At 37.8% G+C, this 25,641-nt stretch overlaps 1 protein-coding gene across 7 annotated transcripts in view; it reads left to right on the top strand.

The window, feature by feature from the left end:
* The first annotated feature begins 146 nt into the window (after positions 1 to 146).
* The window catches only part of LOC116755618, a 45,886-nt gene continuing 20,391 nt past the window's right edge, over positions 147 to 25,641 (top strand). For 6 of the 7 annotated variants that reach the window (XM_032635339.1, XM_032635337.1, XM_032635336.1 and 3 more), the window contains exons 1-5: positions 1,664 to 2,898; positions 3,327 to 3,416; positions 5,763 to 5,970; positions 6,457 to 6,575; positions 24,432 to 24,528. In XM_032635339.1, the coding sequence (XP_032491230.1) occupies positions 1,741 to 2,898; positions 3,327 to 3,416; positions 5,763 to 5,970; positions 6,457 to 6,575; positions 24,432 to 24,528 (1,672 nt within the window). In that variant the 5' untranslated portion in view covers positions 1,664 to 1,740. Of the gene's footprint in view, positions 194 to 1,663; positions 2,899 to 3,326; positions 3,417 to 5,762; positions 5,971 to 6,456; positions 6,576 to 24,431; positions 24,529 to 25,641 lie in introns of those variants that run through there. The other variant, XM_032635340.1, reaches the window with a different exon arrangement.

Raw genomic sequence — 25,641 nt, 5'->3', positions numbered from 1 at the left:
TCAGCTTCCAGACCGGCTCTACGTGGGTGGCCACCCCGCCCCCAAGGCTCCGGAGGGGGGGAGCGGGGCGGGGCCAAAGTCACGTGGCCAGGGAGGCAGGGCGAGGAGCGTGCTGTGGACCGGCGTGTGCGGACCGGTGATGCCAGCTCGTGGGAACGCGGGATCCTAGAAAGACATGCACAGTAAGATGCACGTATGTGGTCCTGTGTGGTTTTATCCTCGCTTCCTGTCACCCAACCCCAGTATGGAATTACTCTAAGGAGCTTCCTGTGCTCTGGGGAAAGGTGATGGGTGGGGTGGGACCCCGGTTGTGGCGAAGAGGATTTACAAGTCAGAAGGAGCTATTTCCAATCACCTGTAGCCCGAGCGAAGGTTGTAAGTGTGCCTCAGACTTCAAAATTTGCCCTCCAAATCTAGCTTCTGATGGAGCAAAAAAATTTTAAACTTCTGACATGGAGGGAAAGTACAGCTTTTTGTTTGTTTTTTCAATAGCATCCCAACGCACTGCTTAAATAGCCTTTCCTGAATCATGGCAACCAGATAAAACCCAGCTTATGCCAAAATGCAGTTCTAGCTGCTTACTCAGAGTTTACTCCCCTTTCCAAGTTTATTTAAAAAGCAATTAGAGCCATTTGTTTATGTTTGGAACATAGAATAGTTCTCATTCTTGTGCCTGCTCTTCGCCTTTTTCCTACTCCATCAAAATGCCCTACACCTTTGTTACACACGTTGTTTTGGATTTCAATAGAGTTGATTTCTTAATAGAAAACAAATGGTAAATTGAAAAGCTAGTGAGCCAGGAGAAAGCTCATTGTGTAAAGAGGAAGCACATGTGTGTTATCAAAACATGTAGGTTATCTAAAATAAATTCAGAGTTTTAACGAGTGTAATTTGGACATCTCATATCTGAAATTTCTTGTTTGGGAGAAGAGAGATGTATGTAAATTATCCCATAATTTCCATAGGAAAGTATATCTTGGAAAGAGGGAAGAGGTGGGGATTTCCTTAGTAAAAAGTCAGGAAAGGAGCTGCCAGGTATTGTGAAGAGCCAGGACTAGCAGCCTGATCTCTTGTCGCTATCCTGGGTTTCCTCAGGAGTGTGGATCCAACTGGTCTGGAGTTTTATTTTTTTGATTTTGTTTAAGGTTTTTTTAATGGTTGGTTGGTTGTGGAAGGGTGTGTTTTGCTTAATTTGGTGTTTGAGGCATTCTGTAGAATATCAGGGACCTTAGTGAGAATGTTAAGAACCACTAAATTAAGAAAACTAATGTTTTTAAAAAACTTTCTTGTGACAGAGGAGATATATTGGTGTGTGAGACTATGTACAGTTCTGTGTAAGAGGCATTCGGCTATTTGAACTATTACCAAACTGTCACTGCTTGGTAAATAATAAGGTGAATAGTGTATATCCAAACCGTGTCATGTTTGACACAGTTTAACATGTATACACGTGGCCTATCTCACAGATGTATCGTTACTCTAGTAATAAGACACGAATGTACTTTAATGTCATGGGAATGAGCTAGACATTTGAAAGACTTAATCAGTGATAGCCGTTGACATTCTCATTCCAGGAACTGACCTGTTAGTCAACAATTCCCTGCATTTAAGGCTGGGTTTGGAAAAGTTAATGTCCTTGTGATAGGAAACTCATTGTCCAGGATATTCTGGAGTCCACATTTCATCTTAAGTGATGTTTAAAGATAAACTCATCTTCCGTTAACAACACTAGGCACAACTATGGAAGAATTGGAAAGAATCAACAAAGAAATCGAGTCAGTCAAGGCTGAGGTTGCAGAAAAGCGGAAGAGGCTCTCCAGGTTTACTTTAGCGCTTGAAGAGCTATCGCAAAGCCCTGTGGCCTCCTTGAGTGACACAAATGTGAGACAAGGTTTTCCTGAAAATAGCCCGCTCCCAAAAGAACAGTGGAATGAACCGTCAAGGAGCAAAGAGAGTCAGCCTAGAAAGTATGTGATGGACCACAGATGTCCAGCAACTGACCTTGAATATGATCCCTTGCTCAATTATTCTGCAGGGCTGCTTGGGGCATCTAAAGCAAAGCAGGATGAGACTGACAGGCAGCACTTCTGGAAAAAATCTGTGGGTGGAAATTGCCACAAGTCCCTGGAGAGCCAAAGACCTTATGTTTCACCAATACGAATTAAAATAAATCTTCAAGATTCTGATGAAGATGACCTTGTAATGGATGTACCTCTAATCATTCCTACTTCTAAGAAATCTAAACCATTTAGAGGCTTTAAATATCAGAATATGGATGAAAAGATACAGGTATCGCCCCTGGAGGAGAGAAATCTTCAGAAAGGTGGTATAGAAGAGGAAAAGATAGATGAAACCCAGCTAACCACACAAACAGATGATGACAGTAACAAGTTCGAGCCACCAAAATCACACATGAAAACCTCACTAGATACTAAAACTAACATAAGCTTGTGTGGTGTCAAAAACCACATTTCTAAGATGGAAAGCTTCAATGGTGAGGAAAAGCATGTCTGTATTTCAGGAGAAAGTATAACTTGTGCACCTCTCAGTGACAAAGAAATACAGAAGGAAAGTCATAATGAAAGTTATCCAAAGAGCAGAAGACATGTAAAAACAATTGATGATACTCAAAAAGAAGAAACTGAATGGCGATACTCACCAAGCCAACTCCAGTTCTCTTATTCAGACAATCGTGTGAAAGACAAAGTTCTGAGAGTACAAGACGACAGTCAAGACTTCACTACTTTTGAAGACAACAGATTAGTTGAATCTGATTTTGATAAGGAATGTACTGAAGATGACACTCCCTGTGATGCTGATGACACTGTGAAGGAATGTCTTCGAATTTTCAATAAGTTCACACGAAGCAAAGCTCATAAGGGAGAGACTGCTAAGCAGGTTGGTCACTTTTTAAAAAATTCTTTTCCTAAATCTAAAGGAGTTTCCCTTAAATATATATTCTCTATATTCTAAACTCTATAGAATATATATAATATCTATTATATATATTTCTTATACTTATGATTAATAATGTATTAAAATAAGGCAAAACCTTGGTAATTGGCCAGCCATCATGTCTTGCAGACTTGACATTTTCCAGAGACCCTGGTATTATGTATAGTAACTTATAGTTGATTTCCCAAATTAGAGGTGTCTTTTATAGGAATCTATGCATGTCAGATTATCCAAATTAAATTATTTTTTTCTGAATTATTTTTTAATAATTTGCCTAGTATTTTGTAGCTTGGATTCCTGTGGCTCTTCAGGAAACATAACTTTGCTTTTACTACCCTGAAATTGGATAAGTCTTATCTTTTTCCCGTTAGCCTTCAGGAAAGCAAATGGAATTAGATATGCGATATTACCAAAACATTTCTGGACCGAAAAGGAGGATTGCACACACTGCCAAGTTTGATGTGAGTCACTTTTGTTTCTCTTTCTCTCCCACTTTCCACCCTCCCGGTCTCTCTCAGCAGTTTATGAAGTACCTACCTTGTCAATTCAAGCTTTAAGTATATTCCAGTACTTGTTATCCTATTATCCACTAGGGGGCACAAGTGGGCAGTCAATAAATTTCTTGCCTACTTGTAAGCATTTTCTGAAACCTTCATTTTTCTCCCCCATTATCTAACATTTTCATTAAAAGAAGGTATGTTGTTTTTGTATAACCTTTTAACTATAAATTAATATGGTCAAACCTTATTATTTTCAGATTCTGTATTTGCAAATTTGCCTCTTCAGTAAAATTAATTTGTAACTTTAAAATCAAGACTCATGCTTTTGTGGTCCTCTGTACACAGGCGCAGTGGCCAAAAAAATTGAATTGAATCGCCTAACATGCACGTTCCCAACTAAGTTTGAACAAGGCAACGCTGACTTCTTGTTCAGCTGTCATACTGTTAACCAAGGTCCTTACCTGAGTCTGTCTGTTGCCATGTTTTCTGCATTTTTGTGTGTTTTGTTGGTGATTTTGTTATTTAAAATGGTCCCCAAGTATAGTGCTGTCTAGTGTTCCTTGGTGCAAGAAGGCTGTGCTGTGCCGTGCCTTAGAGAAAATGTGTGTTAAACAACTTTGTTCAGGCACGAGTTATTAGTGCTGTTGACCACAAATTCAGTGTTGATGAATCAGCATTATATACTAAATGAAGTATCTTTAAACAGAAACACGCACGCATATAACAAGGTTATGAAACATTGGTTGATGAAACTGCTGTGACCAGATACTCACCTGTAATGGTTCAGTATTTGCTAATTCATTGTTTGCGGGACTCTATAGAACTTAACTAGCGTGAGTAAGGGGAATTGACGGTAGTTTTTCAAAGCAATTTGAACCTCTTGTAAATTTATATTATAAATGCTGAAGTTCTTTTATGACATGTAAAGAAACTGTACAAACACTGCAGCGAGTATTATTCCTTTAACACTTTTGTGTTAAAAAGTGCTATTTAACACAAACTTTATTTCTCTGCTCTAGTCTCTGTATTATTTTTACTTGGTACATACTGACAGCAGAATCTTCTGCATGGCATAAAAAGACTTTACGCTTCCAAGTCGCGAATAAGACCCTGAATTCCAGTTCTTTACAGAATAGTTGAACATGCTTGAGCAAATTATTTAATTTCTCTATTTCATTTTCCATATCCGTGAAATGGAGATAGTGAATACCTGCGCATCCCGGGGTCAGATACTATAGATATTTACTAAACTAGTTTCTCTCCCCTTCTCTCTTATGAAAAAGGTTTTTAGGAGGCTAACCTTGTTTCTCTATAATTGCAAGTGATGTGGTGGTTAGTTTTCACGTTACTGTGCTATATAACTTCCCCCCCAAATTCTTATATTTAAATGATTGTCGGTTTCATCAGCAATTTTTTAAAAATACATTCTCACAAATAGAAGTAACTGGGCAAAAGAAGATAAAGATTTTTATGATTTTAAAAATATGTTACCGGGCTTCCCTGGTGGCGCAGTGGTTGAGAGTCCGCCTGCCGATGCAGGGGACACGGGTTCGTGCCCCGGTTCGGGAAGATCCCACAAGCCGCGGAGCGGCTGGGCCCGTGAACCATGGCCGCTGAGCCTGCGCGTCCGGAGCCTGTGCTCCGCAACGGGAGAGGCCACAACAGTGAGAGGCCCGCGTACCAAAAAAAAAAAAACAAAAATGTTACCATATTGCCTTCTAGAAGGGTTGTGACAATTTACAGTCCTACACAGTGTTCCAGGGTTCCCTTCCCACAAACCTTACAAAAAATGGGTATTACCATTTTTTAAACCTGTAAATCTGAGTGAAATTTTATTTCCTTAGTTTATATTACATTTCTTTGATTACTAGTGAAGCTGAACACTTTTTCATATGTTCCCTTCTTTTCTCATAATGAACGTTGCTGTGGAGAAGTCTGATGCTAGCCTGCTCTTTCTCCCTGTATGGGTCACCTGATACGTCTGCCAGGTTACCTGATGGATTCTTAACTTTGAATTTCAATAACTTCATTAGGATATGTCTTATTACCACTTCTACCTGCATACAAGCATTTTCTTATAAGATTTAATTTTCTCTGTTATTTCAAGAAAAAATGTCTTAAATTATATGCTTAAATTGTTCAGTTTTTTTATTTCTGGGAATATTCCAATTACGTGTGTATCGGACTACATGTAGTATTGTGAATGTAGTCAATTCCAAAGAGGTTTTGTGCAAAAGGTAAGTAAAATTATCCATCTTATCCATTTTTAAAATCAGGATCTTTTTGTTTTATGTTGATGCTCTATAGGTTCCAACCTGTAAAGAGATCACTAGCCCATCCAGGGGACCAGTCCCACCATTAATTAGTCACACTGGAATCCTTCAGGCCCAGCAACGGGCAGTGCAGATAATGGCTGCCATTAAGGGTGGGCAGGCTTTTGTTGCTGCCACTTCAGAACAGAAAAAAAATACATTTGCATGTCCAGCCTCTCAGACCCAAAGGAAAGCCTCAGGAGGTATGAGAAAATCTTTTTTTTAACTCACTTATTTAATAAATGGGTTTTTCCTTATTTTAAAAATGTTTCTTATGAAGTCCATATATTCCCACTTATAGTTAAGTCAATCACCTAGAGCTTTACATGAAATAATACGATTAGCATGATATCTAAATCATTTATATTGTTTATCTCTGTATGCTAGGCAATAAATGGTAGTATTTTGCATGCATTCTTACATGGAGCAAGTTGCTTTATAAATTATTTAAATTTGTTCTAGGTTATACTGGAGTTGGTTATTGGGACCCTTTCGTGTTTGCATTTTGTTTTCTTCAAGAAAAAAATATATACGTATATATATATATATATAGATAGATAGATAGATCAAGCCTATAAATGAAGCATTGTGAAATTTTGAGTTGATGATTGAAATAAACTCATCATCTGAGACTAATGACATTAAAATTTACCTTTTCCTTTTTCTCTCGTTCATTTTAAACTTCTTAGAAAATTCATGTACATCAGACAGCCTTCATGTGGATGTAGTTCTTTCAAAGAAAAATCCAACTGCAAAGCCAAACAGATCACACATTCCTGTGAAAAGTATTGCTTCTTTTCCTGTAAAGGTACTATAAACTAAGTCTGAACATAAACATTTTATTTCTAATTACCATCATATCCTACCCATATATAGAGCCCCTTGGAGAGTGGGTATATTCTTCTCTCCAAAGACCCCTAATTCAGATAAATGCCAAACCTATTGAAGAGAAATTTCAACCTTTTTTGGTTACCCTTAGATAGAGTTATTTTCATATTATCATGAGATGTGTGCCTGTGTGTCACTTTTGGTTAATTTGGTTTTCCTATCCTTGGAAACATTAGGCATTTTTTCAGACCTAAAATATCTGTAGCTATGATTAATTTAAGCTGCCTCAGAGTTTTCCAGAGAAAAGTTTTACATTGGAATATGCCTTTCAAGCCACATCCAGTGAGGGGTGTATATGTGTACATATGTGAGAGAGACAAGGAGACAGAGAGACAGACCTTTAGAAAATAATGCCCACTAGTAATATGATAGTACAACCTTTCCTCTTTAGTCAATTTTTCCCTACTTGTGGCAATGATTTTTTTTTTTCTTTTTACCAAATATTCTTTAGCAGAAAACTACCGGTCAGTTTTAAGGCTTTGTCCCTCCTAAAAGTGAGGTAGATTAACTCATCCTAGAATTCTTAGTCTTTTTAAGTCCGTCACAAGGAGTGCTCACCTTGTTTCTAGCTGGGATCGTCTTAATATTGAACATGCAAAGATTGTCATAAATTTAAGTCCAAACATTTTTCTTAACGAAAAGGTAACTGAAAGGCATTGGGACATACATTTGTTTTAAGAATAGTAAACTGGGACTTCCCTGGTGGTGCAGTGGTTAAGAATCCGCCTGCCAATGCAGGGGACACGGGTTCGAGCCCTAGTCCGGGAAGATCCCACATGCTGCGGAGCAACTAGGCCCGTGCGCCACAACTACTGAGTTCGCGTGCCTAGAGCCCGTGCCTCACAACGAGAGAAGCCGCCGCAATCAGAAGCCTGCGCACCACAACAAAGAGCCCCCGCTCGCCGCAACTAGAGAAAGCCCTCGCGCAGCAACGAAGACCCAATGCAGCCAAAAATAAATAAATAAATAAATTCATTAAAAAAAGAATAGTAAACTACACACCTTCTTATACGCTGATCAGAGGACCAAACCATGGTTCTAAGAATCTGGATATGGAAACAGCAAAGGGATTAGATGAGTAATCAGATCAGCCTTAATAATGGTGGACATACAGGCAGCTGTCCCACTTCTCTCTTTTGTGAGTGTAGATAATTTATGCCTTGCATTTATTCTACTTCTGATGAATTTAAAACTTGAAATTATTTTTAAATTTAATTTTGGATATAAAACTTAGCTAAGATAGTTACACTTTCATACACATAGTAGGAATGTTAAACAGAACACACATGTATTCTTCTTTTCTCTAATCAATTTTATATTTAACAAGATGTTGAAACATAAAGTGGCTCATCAGAAAAGGGCCATAGGAGAATCGGAGTCCTCGTCCAAAGTACCTGATGAAGTAAGACAACGCTATGTCAACCTCTTTTTTGAGAAGTATTTCGGAGTTTATAAAACAGGATGAGGCTTTTAACAAGGTCAATACTAAATAATGTAATTTATCTGAAAACACACACACACACACGCACACACACACACACACACACTCTTAGTAACTATTACTTTGACTAAAGAACTCATGAGGCACAACTAGCAAACAATTTTATTCAGTTTCTCTCCACTACTTTTTTGAAGCCAGGCTGTGGACCTAGTTTTTTTCTCCTTCTTGAATGACTTTTCTGGTCTTGGTAATTTGTAAAAAGTACTCTGGTTACTTTTTTTTTTTTAATAATTAAATCAAACTCTTTATATTGGAGATTCATCAGGTTTTTTTAAACATTAATTTATTTATTTTTGGTTGCATTGGGTCTTTGTTGCTATGCACAGGGTTTCTCTAGTTGCAGCGAGTGGTGGCTACTCTTCGTTGTAGTGCGCGGGCTTCTCATTGTGGTGGCTTCTCTTGTTGTGGAGCATGGACTCTAGGTGCACAGGCTTCAGTAGTTGTGGCACATGGGCTCAGTAGTTGTGGCTTGTGGACTCTAGAGCACAGGCTCAGTAGTTGTGGTGCACGGGCTTAGTTGCTCTGCAGCATGTGGGATCTTCCCAGCCCAGGGATTGAACCCATGTCCCCTGCATTGGCAGGCAGGTTCTTAACCGCTGTGCCATCAGGGAAGCCCCTGGTTACTTTTAGTGGTAAAACTGTCTTAGTCCTGAGATTTCATATCAAAGCAAGTAGTTTATTCATCTGAGTTGTGTCTCCCCCTTTATGTACTGTCTAGTGAGCCACAGTCCCCACCACTCCCTATTAGGCACACCTGCTACACTCATTTATAAGCCATGCCTGGTTTCTTGGCAGCACCTGTATTTGCAGTTCCTACTCAAAACCTTTTTCCCAAATTGAAACCTTTCAAATCAGTGGCAATAGCTGTAGCTCTCACCCCATGCGTATTTTCAAAATCCAACGTGGAGTGGTGAGGATGGTGGCTTACTAGATAGAATAAGTTCTATCTAAAGGTGGGCAGATACTCTCGGCTCCATCTGATCATTGCAGTTTGGAAATTCAAGTTCAAAATGTACAGATTTCTAATCTTCCAATAATTTTTATCTTAAAATCTCCACTTAAAACACTGTTAGACAAATACATGTCTGAGCACTAGATTTGGGCTTTGTGCTGCCCTTCCTCTGACTGAGGTGAATTCAGATGGCTCTGGAGGTTATTTTAAAAGACACTGGGTGGATGAAACAAGAGGCAGATTTCAGATCAACATGAAAAAGACCTTTGTAACTGATATGCTGTCCATAAAACAGATTCACAAAACCGTGAGCTGCCAGTTGCTAAAAGTGTTTGGGATATAAGCTAAATTGTCATCACAACAGGAGGATTCATGCATTAGGAGTGAGGAAGGATCAATTTAAGAATTCTTTTTATTAACAGCTTTATTGAGATATGATTCACATACCCTACAATTCATCCATTTAACATATATAGTTCAGTAACTTTAGTATATTCACAGGGTTGTGCGATCACTGCCACAATTAATTTAAATACATTTCCATCGCCCCCAAAAGACACCGTTTACCCTTCATCTGCCATTCCCCCACTCCTCCATATCTCCCAGCCCTAGGAAACTACTAATTTACTCTCTATTTCTATTTCTTTGCCTATTCTAGACATTTCATGAAAATGGAATCATATAATATGTGGTTCTTTTGTGACTGGCGTAATGTTTTCCCCTAGCATAATGTTGTCAAGGGCCATCCACATTATAGCATGTGTCATTGCTGAGTAATATTCTGTTTTATGGATATCCACATTTTATTTCTCCATTCATTAGTTGATGGACATTTGGATTATTTCCCTTTGGGGCTATTATGAATAACAAACATTTGTACAGAATGTTTATTTGTATTTGTGTACAAGTTTTTGTGTGGACAAATAGTTACATTACCCTTAAGCATATTTCTAGGAGTAAAATTGCTGGGTTATATGCTAGTTCTACATTTAGCTTTTTGTGGAACTAACAAACTGTTTTCCAAAGTGACTACATCACTACATTCCCACCAACAACATACAGGGGTTCTGGTTTCTCCACATCCTTGCCAACACTTGTTATTATCTGTCTTCTTTCTAGCTATCCTAGTGTGTGTGAAGTGGTAGCTCATTTGTAGTTTTGAATTGCATTTCCCTACCAACTAACGATGTTGAACATACTTTCATGTACCTGTTGGCCATTTGTATATCTTCTTGCAGAAATGTCTATTCAAATCCTTTGCCCATATTTTGCGTTATTTGTCTTCTTACTGTTGAGTTATAAGAGTTGTTTATGTATTCTGGATACAAGTCTCTTAGATAAAACATTGGCAAATATTTTTTCTTTTCTGTGGGTTGTCTTCTCACTTTCTTGATGGTATCGGTTGCAGCACAAAGTTTTTCACCGTGATGTATTCCAATTTATTTTTCTTCTGTTGCTTGTGCTTTTGGTATCATATGTAAGAAAACTAGGTCACAAAGAGTTATTTCTTCTTTTTTCCTAAGAGATTGAAAGTTTTAGTTTTTACACTTAGGTGTATGATCTGTTTTGAGTTGAGTTTTGCATAATGTGTGAGGTAGTGGGTCCAACTTCATTCTTTTGAATGTGGATATCCAGTTATACCACCATTTGTTAAAAAGACTATTTTTCCTTATTTAATTTTTGTCATTTTTGTCAGAAATCGGTTGTAAATATAAGAGTAACTGACCATAAATTCTGAGCTCTGGTTCTCTTGCTTTGATCTCTATTTCTGTCCTCATGCCAGTACTACACAGTCTTAATTACTGTAGCTTTGTAGTAAGTATTGAAATTAGAAGTGTGAGTTCTTAAAATTTGTTGTTCTTTTTCAAGAACGTTTTGGTCCCTGGCATATCCATATAACTTTTAGGATCAGCTTGTATTTTCTGCAAAAATATCAAGTTAGGATTTTGATAGAGATTGTTCTGACTCAGTAGATCAATTTGTGGAGTATTACCATTTAACAATATTAGGTCTTGTGAGCCATGAACATGGGATGTCTTTACATTTATTTAGATCTTTAGATCCTTTCAACAATTTTTGTAGTTTTTCAGAGTACAAGTCTTGAACTGCTTTTGTTAAACTTATTCCTAGGTGTTTTAATCTTTTTAATGCTATTGTAAATGGAATTGTTTTTGTAATTTTATTTTCAAATTATTCATTACAAGTGTGTAAAAATACAGTTGATTTCTGATCTTGTATCTTGCAACTTTGCTGTACTTGTTTATTAGTTCTAATCATTTTTATTGAGCTCCTTGGAAGTTTCTGTATAAAAGATTATATCTTCTACAAATAGAGTTTTATTTTTTCCTTTCCAATGTGGGTACTTTTATTTCATTTTCTTGGCTAATTTCTCTAGGCATAAACTCCAGTATGATATTGAATAGAAGTGATAAGAGGGGCCATGCTTATCTCTTTCCTCATCCTAGGAGAAAAACTTTCAGTCTTTTTTCATTAAGTGCAATAGTAACTGTGGGTTTTTTGTACGTGTCCCTTCTGTTTCATCTAAATTTTCTAATTTATTGGCATATAGTTGTTCATAGTATTCCTTTATAATTCTTTTTATTTCTGCAAGTTCTATAATGATGTCTTCTTCCATTATTGATTTTATTATTTATTTATTTATGGCTGCATTGGGTCTTCGTTGCTGTGTGTGGGCTTTCTCTAGTTGCAGTGAGCAGGGGCTACTCTTCATTGTGGTGCACAGCCTTCTCATTGCGGTGACATCTCTTGTTGTAGAGCACAAGCTCTAGGGCATGTGGGCTTCAGTAGCTGTGGCACATGGGCTTAGTTGCTCTGCAGCATGTGTGATCTTCCCAGAACAGGGCTTGAACCCATGTCTCCTGCATTGGCAGGTGGATTCTTAACCACTGTGCCACCAGGAAAGCCCTCATTTATTTTAATAATTCGAGCCTTCTCTTTTCTTGGTCAATCTAGCTAAAGTTTTATCTATTTGGTTGATCTTTTCAAAGAATGAACTTTTAGTTTTTATGATTATCTCATTTTTAATTCTTTATTTTACTTCTTTCCACTCTAATCTTTATTATTTGATTCCTTTTGCATTCTTTGGGTTTAGTTTCCCATTAAAATTCTAGTTGCTTAAGGTGGAAGGCAAATTTACTGATTTGAGATCTTTTTAATATAGCGATTTACAATATTAATTTTACTCTAAGCACTATAGGTGCATCCTATATGTTTCATTATGTTGTGTTTCCATTTTCATTCATCTCAAAGAACTTTTAAGTTTCCCTTTTATTTTTTTATACATCTTTATTGCAGTATAATTGCTTCACAATGTTGTGTTAGTTTATGCCATACAACAAAGTGAATCAGCTATATGCACACACATATCCCCATATCCCCTCCCTCTTGAGCCTCCCTCCCACCCTCCCTATCCCACCGCTCTAGGTGGTCAGAAAGCACCAAGCTGATCTCCCTGTGCTATGCAGCAGCTTCCCACCAGCCATCCATTTTACATTTGGTAGTGTATTTATGTCAGTGATACTCTCACTACATCCCAACCACCCGTTCCCCCTGTATCCTCAAGTCTGTTCTCAACGTCTGCATTGTTATCCCTGCCCTACCACTTGGTTCATCAGTACCATTTTTCTAGATTCCATATATATGCGTTAGCATATGGTATTTGTTTTTCTCTTTCTGACTTACTTCACTCTGTATGGCAGAGTCTAGGTCCAGCCACCTCACTACAAATAATTCAGTTTCATTCCTTTTTATGGCAGAGCAATATTCCATTGTATATATGTGCCATATCGTCTTTATCCATTTGTCTGTCGATGGACATTTGGGTTGTTTCCATGTCCTAGCTATTGTAAATAGTGCTGCAGTGAACATTGTGGTACATGTCTCTTTTAGAATTATGGTTCTCTCAGGGTATATGCCCAGTAGTAGGATATGGTCCTACTGGGTCATATGGTACTTCTATTTTTAGTTTTTTAAGGAATCACCATACTGATCTCCATAGTGGCTGTATCAATTTATATTCCCACCAGCAGTGCAGGAGGGTTCCTTTTTCTCCACACCCTCTCCAGCATTTCTTGTTTCTAGATTTTTTGATGATGGCCATTCTGACTGGTGTGAGGTGATACCTCATTGTAGTTTTGATTTGCATTTCTCTAATGATTAGTGATGTTGAGCATCTTTTCATGTATTTGTTGGCCATCTGTATGTCTTCTTTGGAGAAATATCTATTTAGGTCTTCTGCCCATTTTTGGATTGGGTTGTTTTTCTGATATTGAGCTGCATGAGCTGCTTGTATAGTTTGGAGATTAATCCTTTGTCAGTTGCTTTATTTGCAAATATTTTCTCCCATTCTGAGGGTTGTCTTTTCTCTTGTTTATGGTTTCCTTTGCTGTGCAAAAGCTTTTAAGTTTCATTAGGTCCCATTTGTTTATTTTTGTTTTTATTTCCATTTCTCTAGGAGGTGGGTCAAAAAGGATCTTGCTGTGATTTATGTCATAGGGTGTTCTGCCTATGTTTTCTTCTAAGAGTTTTATAGTGTCTGGCCTTATATTTAGGTCTTTAATCCATTTTGAGTTTATTTTTGTGTATGATGTTAGGGAGTGTTCTAATTTCATTCTTTTACATGTAACTGTCCAATTTTCTCAGCACCACTTATTGAAGAGACTGTCTTTTCTCCATTGTATAGTCTTGCCTCCTTTATCAAATATAAGGTGACCATATGTGTGTGGATTTATTTCTGGGCTTTCTATCCTGTTCCATTGATCTATATTTCTGTTTTTGTGCCAGTACCATATTGTCTTGATTACTGTAGCTTTGTAGTATAGTCTGAAGTCTGGGAGCCTGATTACTCCAGCTCCGTTTTTTTCCCTCAAGATTGATTTGGCTATTTGGGGTCTTTTGTGTTTCCATACAAATTGTAAAATCTTTTGTTCTAGTTCTGTGAAAAATGTCATTGGTAATTTGATAGGGATTGCATTGAATCTGTAGATTGCTTTGGGTAGTAGAGTCATTTTCACAATGTGGATTCTTCTAATCCAAGAACATGGTATATATCTCCATCTGTTTGTATCATCTTTGATTTCTTCCATCACTGTCTTGTAGTTTTCTGAGTAGAGGCTTTTTGCACCTTAGGTGGGTTTATTCCTACTTATTTTATTCTTTTTGTTGCAGTGGTAAATGGGAGTGTCTCCTTATTTTCTCTTTCTCATTTTCCATTGTTAGTGTGTAGGAATGCAAGAGATTACTATGCATTAATTTTGTGTCCTGCTACTTTACCAATTCATCAGTTAGCTCTAATAGTTTTCTGCTGGCACCTTTAGGATTTTCTATGTATAGTATCATGTCATCTGCAAACAGTGACAACTTTACTTCTTTTCCATTTTGGATTCCTTTTATTTCTTTTTCTTCTCTGATGGCCATGGCTAAAACTTCCAAAACTATGTCAAATAATGGTGAGAATGGAAATCCTTGTCTTCTTCCTGATCTTAGAGAAAATGGTTTCAGTTTTCCACCATTGAGAATGATGTTGGCTTTGGGTTTGTCATATATGGCCTTTAGTATGTTGAGGTAGGTTCCCTCTATGTGCATTTTCTGGAGAGTTTTTATCATAAATGGGTGTTGAATTTTGTCAGAAGGTTTTTCTGCATCTATTGAGATGATCATATGGATTTTATTCTTCAGTTTGTTAATATGTTGTATCACATTGATTGATTTGCATATATTGAAGAATCCTTGCATTCCTGGGATAAACCCCACTTGATCATGGTGCATGATCCTTTTAATGTGCTGTTGGATTCTGTTTGTGGGTATTTTGTTGAGGATTTTTGCATCCATATTCATCAGTGATATTGGCCTGTAATTTTCTTTTTTTTTTTTTTTTTTTTTTCAGTATGTGGGCCTGTCACTGCTGTGGCCTCTCCCGTTGCGGAGCACAGGCTCTGGACACCCAGGCTTAGCCACCATGGCTCACGGGCCCAGCCGCTCCGCGGCATGTAGGATCTTCCCGGACTGGGGCATGAACCCGTGTCCCCTGCATCGCCAGGCAGACTCTCAATCACTGCACCACCAGGGAAGCCCCTGTAATTTTCTTTTTTTGTGACATCATTGTCTGGTTTTGGTACCAGGGTGATGGTGGCCTCATAGAATGAGTTTGGGAGAATTCCTCCCTCTGCTATATTTTGGAAGAGTTTGAGAAGGATAGATGTTAGCTCTTTAAATGTTTGATAGAATTCACCTGTGAAGCCATCTGGCCCTGAGCTTGTTTGTTGGAAGATTTTTAATCACAGTTTCAATTTCAGTGCTTGTGATCAGTCTGTTCATATTTGCTATTTCTTCCTGGTTCAGTCTCAGAAGGTTGTACTTTTCTAAGAATTTGTCCATGTCTTCCAGGTTGTCCATTTTATTGGCATAGAGTTGCTTGTAGTAGTCTCTCTCATGAGCCTTTGTATTTCTGCAGTGTCAGTTGTTACTCCTCCTTTTTTGTTTCTAATTCTGTTGATTTGAGTCTTCTCCCTTTTTTTCCTGATGAGTCTGGCTAATGGTTTATCAATTTTGTTTATCTTCTCAAAGAACCAGCCAGCTTTTAGTTTTATTGATCTTTGCTGTTGTTTCCTTCATTTCTTTTTCATTTATTTCTGATCCGATCTTTATGATTTCTTTCTTTCTGCTAACTTTGGGGTATTTTTGGTTCTTTAATTGCTTTAGGTTTAAGGTTAGGTTGTTTATTTGAGATTTTTCTTGTTTCTTGAGGTAGGATTGTATTGCTATACATGTCCCTCTTAGAACTGCTTTTGCTGCATCCCATAGGTTTTGGGTCATCATGTTTTCATTGTCATTTGTTTCTAGGTATTTTTTGATTTCCTCTTTGATGTCATCAGTGGTCTCTTGGTTATTTAGTAATGTATTGTTTAGCCTCCATGTGTTTGTGTTTTTTACGGTTTTTTTCCCTGTAATTAATTTCTAATCTCACAGCATTGTGGTCAGAAAAGATGCTTGATATGATTTCAGTTTTCTTAAATTTACTGAGGCTTGATTTGTGACCCAAGATGTGAACTATCCTGGAGAATGTTCCATGCACACTTGAGAAGAAAGTGTAATCTGATGTTTTTGGATGGAATGTCCTATAAATATCAATTAAATCTATCTGATCTCTTGTGTCTGATTTAAAGCTATCTGATTTAAAGCTTGTGTTCCCTTATTTTTCTGTTTGGATGATCTGTCCATTGGTGTAAGTGAAGTGTTAAAGTCCCCCACTATTATTATGTTACTGCCTATTTCCTCTTTTATAGCTGTTAACAGTTGCCTTATGTATTGAGGTGCTCCTATGTTGGGTGCATATATATTTATAATTGTTACATCTTCTTCTTGGATTGATCCCTTGATCATTATGTAGTGTCCCTCCTTTTCTCTTGTAGCTTTCTTTATTTTAAAGTCTATTTTATCTAATATGAGTATTGCTACTCCAGCTTTCATTTGATTTCCATTTGAATGGAATATCTTTTTCCATCCACTCACTTTCAGTTAGTATGTGTCCCTAGGTCTGAAGTGGGTTTCTTGTAGACAGCATATATATGAGTCTTGTTTTTGTATCCATTCAGCAAGCCTGTGTCTTTTGGTTGGAGCATTTACTCCATTCACATTTAAGGTAATTATTGATATGTATGTTCCTATTAACATTTTCTTAATTGTTTTGGGTTTGTTTTTGTAGGTCCTTTTCTTCTCTTATATTTCCCACTTAGAGAAGTTCCTTTAGCATTTGTTGTAGAGCTGGTTTGGTGGTGCTGAATTCTCTTAGCTTTTGCTTGTCTGTAAAGCTTTTGATTTCTCCTTCAAATCTGAATGAGATCCTTGCTGAGTAGAGTAATCTTGGTTGTAGGTTATTCCCTTTCATCACTTTAAGTATATCATTTCACTCCCTTCTTACTTACAGAGTTTCTGCTGAAAAATCAGCTGATAACCTTATGGGGATTCCCTTGTGTGTTATTTGTTGCCTTTCCCTTGCTGCTTTTAATATTTTTTCTTTGTATTTAATTTTTGATAGTTTGATTAATATCTGTCTCAGTGTGTTTCTCCTTGGGTTTATCCTGTATGGGACTCTCTGCACTTCATGGACTTGATTGACTATTTCCTTCCCCATGTTAGGGAAGTTTTCAACTCTAATCTCTTCAAATATTTTCTCAGACCCCTTCTTTTTCTCTTCTTCTTCTGGGACCTCTACAATTGTAATGTTGGTGCATTTACTGTTGTCCCAGAGGTCTCTGAGACTTTACTCAATTTTTTTCATTCTTCTTTCTTTATTCTGCTCCTTGGCAGTTATTTCCACCATTTTATCTTCCAGGTCACTTATCCGTTCTTCTGCCTCAGTTATTCTGCTATTGATTCCTTCTAGAGTATTTTAAATTTCAGTTATTGTGTTGTTCATCACTGCTTGTTTGTTCTTTAGTTCTTCTAGGTCCTTGTTAAATATATCTTGTATTTTCTCCATTCTATTTCCAAGATTTTGGATCATCTTTACTGTCCTCACTCTGAATTCTTTTTCTGGTCGACTGCCTATCTCCTCTTCATTTGTTTGGTCTTATGGGTTTTTACCTTGCTCCTTCATCTGCTGCATATTTCTGTGTCTTATTTTAACTTACTGTGTTTGGGGTCTCCTTTCTGCAGGCTGCAGGGTCATACTTCCTCTTACTTCTGTTGTCTGTGCCTAGTGGGTGAGTTTGGTTCAGTGGCTTGTGTAGGCTCCCTGGTTGGGGGGACTGGAGCCTATGTTCTGGTGGGTGAAGCTGGATCTTGTTCCTCTGATGGGCAGGGCTGCATCTGGTGGTGTGTTTTGTGGTATCTTTGAGCTTAGTATGACTTTAGGTAGACTGTCTGCTAATGGGTGGGGTTGTGTTCCTGTTTTGCTAGTTGTTTGCTGTGAGGCGTCCAGCACTGGAGCTTGCTGGGTGTTGGATGGAGCTGGATCTTTGTACTGAGACAGAGACCTCTGGGAGAGCACTCACTGATTAATATTCCATGGGGCTGGGAATTCTCTGGTGCTCTGACATCCTGGACTCGGCTCTCCCACCCCCAAGGCTCTGGCCTGATCCCCAGCCAGACCACCAAGACCCTGCAAGCCACATAGTGTGGAAGAAAAGGAAGAAGAAAAACAAAATCATAAAGAAAAAACAAAAAAGAACCCAAACAAACAAACAGACAAAACCCCAAGACAAATGGTAAAAGCAAAGCTAAACAGACAAAATCACACAAAGAAACATACACACAGGCACTCACAAAAAGAAAAACAAAAGAAGAAAAAGAGAAAACAAAGAGAGCAACCAAACCAATAAACAAATCCAAAACCAACACTAAAAGCTAACAAAAACATAAAAGCAGAAACAAATCAAATGCAGAAAGCAAACTAAAAAAAGGCACTGAAAACATAAAACAAATACAAAAATGATAAAATGTAAAGACGAAAGAGGAAAACAAAAGGAAAAAATACAAAATGACAGAGTAGTAAAGTAAAAATAGAAAAATATAAAATACAGTTAAAAAAGAAAACAAAGCAAAAGAAAGAAAAAAACAAACAAGCAAAAAACACAATATAATATAAAAGTACAGTAGAATTAGGTAAAACAATTAAATAAAATATATTTTAAAAATAAAGGCATAAAAAGTAAAAAGTTAAATTAAAAAAATAATAATAAAAAAAGAAGAACAGAACCAAAAAAAAAAGTAGTGATATTTTCCTGTGGCCTTAGTTGTCAGTGTCCTTGGCCGCATAGTGAGCCACAGACAATCCCTGCTTCCCCAGGAAGCCCTCTGGTACCTCTAGGTGGGTCTCTGGACCTGCTGTGGGCACTGTGGGGCCAGCTCAGACTCTGACCTGGCCTTAGTCCTGCATGTACTTGCCCCCAAAGTCCACAGTTGTCCCCAAAGTCCACGGCCTCAGTTGTGGGAACACTCATTGTCTATTCAGGTATTCCACAGGTGCAGCGTTTACCCAGCTGATTGCAGGGATTTGATCACTGCTCCTGAGCTGCATGGGGAGACTTCCCTTTCTCTTCTTTGCTTGCACTGCCCCTGAGGTTCAGCTTTGGTTTTGGCCCCGCCTCTGCATGTAGCTGCCCTTAGGCATCTGTTCCCCGCCCAGGCAAGAGGGGGTGAAAGCAGCAGCTGATTAGGGCTCACTTGCTCAGGCTGCGGGGAGAGGGATATAGCAGTCATAATTGGGATGTGTGGGGAGTGCCTGCAGTGGCAGAGGCTCGTGTGAAGTTGCAAGAGCCTAAGGAGGTGCGCCATGTATTCTCCTGGGGAAGCTGGCCCTGGTTCGCAGGACCCTCAGCAGTGGCAGGCTGCACCAGCTGCCGGGAAGTTGTGGGCAGGTACCTGCCTTGCACACAGGACCCTTGGTGGCAGTGGCAGCAGCCTCTGGGGTCCGAGATAACAGCCACAGCTCACACTTGCGCCCATGTAGGCATTGCCCTACCATCTGTGAGCACACAGAGAGAGAAGCTCTTCTGACAGGGCTGCCCCTCTCCTCACACACCCCACAACAAAGGTCTCCTGCCTCTCTGGCAGGCCTGGGTTTTTTCCCAGACTCCCTCCCAGCTAGCTGTGGTGCACCAGCCCCCCAAGGCTGTCCTCACGCAGCCAACCCCAGTCCTCTCCCAGGGGTCTGACCTCCGAAGCCCAAGCCTCAGCACCCAGCTCCCACCTTCCCCTGCAAGTGAGCTGACAAGTGCCTCAGGCTGGTGAGTGCTGGTCAGCACTGATCCTCCCTCGGCACCCCACACCTCTGTTGCTGCCTCTCCTCTGAGGCTCTGAAGCTCCCCCGTCCCGTCCCCACTAGTGAGGGGGCTTCCTAGTGTATGGAAACTTTTCATCCTTCATAGCTCCCTTCCAGAGGGGCAGGTCCTGTCCCAATTTCATTGTCTCTTTTTTTTCTTTTTTTCTTTTGCCCTACCCAGTTACATGGGGATTTTCTCACCTTTTTGGAAGTCTAAGGTCCCCTACCAGGATTCATGTTGATGTATTTGTGGGGAGGAAGGTGATCTCCACGTCTTACTCCTCCGCCATCTGGCAGGTCTCTCCCCTAAGTTTCCCTTTTATTCCTTCTTTGACCTGTTCATTATTTAGGAATGTGTAATTCAATCTTCACATATTAATGAATTTCCAAAATATCCTGCTGTTGATTTATAATATAGTACCATTGTGGTCAGAGAACATACTTTGTATGATTTCAGCCCTTTTAAATTTATTGAGGATTGTTTTATGACCTAACATGGGATCTGCCCTAGAAAATGTTCCATGTGTACTTGAAAAGTATATGTATTCTGTTCTTGTTGTGTGGCGTATTCAATAGATGTCTATTAGGTATAATCGCTTCATAGTTTCGTTGAAGTATTCCATTTTTTTCTTGATATTCTGATTTGTATCCATTTTTGAAAGTGTGGCGGTGAAGTGTCTGATTGTTGAATTGTTGTTTCTCCAATTCTGTCAGTTTTTGTTTTGTGTATTTTGGTGCTCTGGTATAAGATGCATATTTGTTTATAGTCATTATGTCTTTCTGATAGATTAACACTCTTTTATCATTATAAAATGTCTTTCTTTGTCTCTAGTGACAATTTCTCTTTTAAAGATTATACTGTCTGACGTTAGTGCAGCCACTCCAACTATCTTTAATTAGTGCTTACAAAGTATCTCTCTTTTCTTCCTTTTGCTTTCAACCTATTTGGTCTTTGAATTTAGTGTGTGTCTTGTAGACAGCATACAGTTGACCCATATTTTCCCCCATTCTTCCAAATGTAAATGGAGTGTTTAATCCATTTACATTTAATGCAGTGACTTATAACTAATAAAGTAGGATTTATTGATACATCATCCATTTTGCAATGTGATTTTTATGTCTTGTGTCTTTTTATTTCCTCTACAATTATTGCTTTGTTTTGGGTTAAATATTTTCTAGTATACCGTTTAAATGCCCATGTCATTTCTTTGACTATATCTTTTGAATTATTTTCTTAATGTTTATAGTAAGGATTACAATTACCATCTTAACTTGTGACAATCTGGTTCAAACTAAAACTAACTTAATTTCAATAGTATTCAAAAATTTACTCCAGTATATTTCTTTCTACCCCTCCTTTATACCATTACTGTCATATAAATTACATCGTTATATATTATAAAACCTGTAATTCAATTTTATAATTCTTGCTTTATGTTATTGTCTCTTAAAATAGATGAAGAAGAAATAGATTACAAACAAATACATATTTATTCTCGTATATTTTCCTGTGAGGTTACATTTACCAGTGTTCTTTATTTCTTCATGTGGATTCAAATTACCGTCTAGTGTCCTTCTCAGACTGAAGGAATCCCTTTAGCAATTCTTGCAGGATAGATCTGCTAATGACAGATTCCCTCAGAGTTTATCTGGGAATGTCTTCATTTCTCCTCCATTGTAAGGAAGAGTTTAGTTGAGTATAGAATTCTTGGTTAACAGTCTTTTTCTTTCAACACTTTGAGATGTCATTCCACTGTTTCCATGGTTTCTGATGAGAAATCAGCTTTAATCTTATTAAAGATCCTTTGTACATAATGTCATTTTTCTCTTACTATTGATATTTTCAAGATTTTCTTTTTGTCTTTGACTTTCATCAGTTTGACTGTGACATGTCTAAGTGTGGCTCTCTGTGAATAAGTTCTACTTGGAGTTTGTTGAGCTTCATGGATGTATGGGTTAATATTTTACATTATATTTGGGAAGTTTTTGGCAATTATTTCTTCAGTATTTTTTCTGCTCCTTTCTCTTTCTCCTTTTCCTGTGGAACTCACATTATGTGAATGTAGGTATGTTTGATGGTGTCCCACAGGCATCTGAGGCTTTGTTCATTTTATCTTGTTCTTTTTTCTTCTCCTGAAGCTGAATAATCTCTATTGGTCTATCTTTAGGTTCACTGATTATTTCTTCTGCTAGCTCATATCTGTGGTTGAGCCCCTATGGTGAATTGTTCATGTAATTTTTGTCCTTTTTAACTCCAGAACTTCAATTTTTTTCTATTTTTATTTCTCTTTATTGGTACTATTTGATGAAACATCATTTTCACACTTTCCTTTAATTCTCTAGACGTCATTCCATTAATTTTTTAAACATATTTACAATAGCTAATTTAAAGTCTGTGTCTACTAAGTCCCAAATCTGGGCTTTCTCAGGAGCATTTTCTCTTGGCTGCTTTTTTGCTTCCTGTTAGTGGCATACTTTCCTGTTTCTTTACATGTCTCATGACTTTTTGTAGAAAACTATACAGTTAAATAATGTATCATAATAACTCTAGGGTCAGATAGGTATTTATTTTGTTGCTAGGTTTTTGTAATTGTTTTTCTTGTTGCTACTGACTTGCTTACTGACTTTTCTGAGCTAATTCTGTAGATTCTGTATTGTTTCCAGTGTATGGACACTTAAGTCCTCTGGTGGCATTTTTTTTTTTTCAGTTCTTTTATTATTTATTTTAGGAGTCATCCTGTGTCAGTACAATTTAGCGGTCAGCCAATGACTGGTTAGAAAAGTTTCTTAAATGCCTTGTCTGTATGTCTTCCACCCTTTTTATCCCTTTCCACGAGAGGATCTATGTGAGAAGGCATGCCTTCAAACTTGTTGCAGTTTATAAGACAGCCTTAGCTTTTACTTCCTGTTTGTGCAGGGTTTCAAGGTCAGCCACTAGTGAGTTATTGGGAGCTTCTCTTTTCCCAGGTCTTTCTTGGGTCACCTTTTACACCCTAAGAATATGTCAGAGCTTTTCAAAATTTCAAAATCTCGTTCTCCAAGATTTCCTTTAAATTCCTAGTCAGGTTCTCGGTTTACCCACCTGAAATCATAGCCGTAGGTAGCTGCCATATTGCCACCCATTTACTATTGTTTTGATAGTACTCTGGGGATAGGTGTTTTTTTTTTTCCTCCCATGAGCTGAGCTCTGAGTCCAATCAAATACCTACGGCACTCTGGGAATAGAGATTTTTCCGGGAAGCTGCTTGTTCGGACAAAATACTGACTGTGCTCTGGGGATGATGCCTTTAATGTAGCTCTAAGAGAGTTCTGTCCTTTCTGTTGGCTATCAGGCTGCCAATTTTTTGCAGCTCTGGTGCCACTAAGCTGGGGAGAAAGGCGGGTGGGAATAGCCTCAAGCTAAAATGTTAGAGACACCACTGTCTTACCGAGGTTCAGTAGTTTCTCTTAGACAATTTTCAGTTTTTTTTTCTGTGGCTTTGGTTAATTTTCCGAGTTTTGAAATGGTTGGTTTTAGTTGTTTTGCCGGTATTTGTATTGTTTTTGTGGGACAGTTTGTGAAGGTTCTTGTCCTACCATTCCGGAAGTCTGTCTCCAGGATTCTGTATAAGTTACAGAATAATGGCAAAGCAAAGAAACAAAAAAGGAGCCTCTTAAAGAGAAATGTTACCCTTTTCCTTCCAGCTTTGTCTTTTTCTGTATCCCTGTCTTGTCTTCTGTACTGTCTTCCAACCTCCCTATGGCGTTCTCTCTGTGATGGTTTAGTGTAGTGAGGAGAGTCTTGGCTTCGGAACTTGAGCACACCCGGATTCCATTTCTAGCTCTGCAACAGTAAGCAAGATACTGACTTTCCTTCGGTCTCAGTTTCCTCATATAAATTGGTGATACTCATAGAATCACAATAAAGATTAAATGAGAAAACTTTTAATGAGCTTATTCCAGACCTGTACATACTAGGTGCACAATAAATTAGTAATATAATATACAATGTATTATTTATTTGGTTCTCTCATTTCATCCCTTTTTACTGACCTATCTTAATGAGTTTTGGTGTAAAAATAGTAATTAATGGGTTTAGGAAAGTAACTTATAGAAGAAAGATAATGAAAAGAGAATTATGTCTTTTCTTTGTTGTGTGATCTTAAGCAAATTATTTAGCCACTTTGAGCCTTAGCGTTCTCACCTTTTAAATGAGAATACTAGTATGTGCCTCTGATATGTTAGGGCCTTGCTTTGAGAATCAAATTAGGAGGCTTTGCACCATGCACTGTCTGCAAACGTACAGTAGTCTCTAGTTTGTGAAGATAAGTGTCTGGTTCTTGGATTAGATTCATGGGATTAAGTTTGCTTTTTTTTTCTTCTCAAAAAACATAAACATAGAATGTAAAATAAGTTGCTTATTATTTGTGGCACCATTTCCCCCCATCTTTTGAGTTAGATAAGTATTTTGCCATATTTATCCATTATGTGGCAAATGACATTTACTGTTCATAGGCTTTGGATTTAATATTTTCATTTAATTGTTCACTTTGTGATTTAGGCTAAAATAGAAGAAAAGGCCATTTATGAATGCTGTAGCCGTCGAAATATGTATGTGAACATAGCAAGAAATACTCTGAAGAAGCTGAGAGACCAAGGTAATGTCTTTTCAATTAAGTGATAAGATAAAAAGTTGTGATTAACACCTGACACTGAATGTGTTTTCTTCATTAACAGGGTTGTTTTTAGATATTCAATGAAATGTATGTTTTAAATGTTCTGTTGAATCAAACGTGCAGGCGGCATTTTTTTGTTGAAAGTAACAAGTTAGCCTTGAACTTAGATGTAAATATAACTTCACTGAAGGAGGTTGTCAGTGATATATTTAAATTTGATTTCTGGTTATAAAGTAATTCACCTCCATGTGGAATAGTATCAGTACTTCTCAACTTTTTAAAAATCAGTATTGTCCCCCTAATAAACCTATTTTTTCTACCTCCTTCACCCCCAGTAAAATGAAGTACTGAGGGATAATATTTTATCAGTTAAATTGGGTTTTGTAGAGCCACATACTATTGTAATATCTAAGATTTTTTTCACTCTTCAAGAGCCAATTTTACTACTCTGGGGGCAGTACCACCCCAGCTGAGAATACGTGGCATTAGTTCAAATAATACACGGCATGTGGGATCCTCCCGGACCGGGACACGAACCCGCGTCCCCTGCATCGGCAGGCGGACTCTCAACCACTGCACCACCAGGGAAGCCCCAGAAAAACATCTTTTAAAAAAACAGTCAAAGACAACTATCTTCCAGATCTCTTATATAGACCCTCCTTTACATGACTACTGAGATATATGTAATATTCATGAATACAATCATTTTATATACAGTGTGTCTAACTTTTTTTACTCAGTAAGGTATCATAGAAGTCTTTTGTCAGTTAACCTGGAATCCACGTTCATATCTAGATCTGTATGATACTTTTTAAAGACTGCATGAAATTCTGTTGTATAGAACCTGTACTATACATATTCCATTATATGGAATCTCTAATGTAGATGAACTAAATGCCTTTGGGTATTTAGATTGCTTACATTTTTTGAGTATAAATTCTGTGATAAATATGTGTGAGGATGTTAACACATTAACATTTACTTAAACCCGAGCATATGTATCTTTAGCATAAAGTCCTATACACAGAGAAGCTAGCAGAAAGGGTCTGCATGTTTAAAATTGGTAAATATTGTTGTTTTTTAAATTTTTATTTA

This window comes from Phocoena sinus, chromosome 6, assembly GCF_008692025.1.
Source record: "Phocoena sinus isolate mPhoSin1 chromosome 6, mPhoSin1.pri, whole genome shotgun sequence".
NCBI lineage: Eukaryota > Metazoa > Chordata > Mammalia > Artiodactyla > Phocoenidae > Phocoena > Phocoena sinus.
Note: the sequence above shows the minus strand (reverse complement) of the source record. Positions and strands in the feature narration are given on the sequence as shown.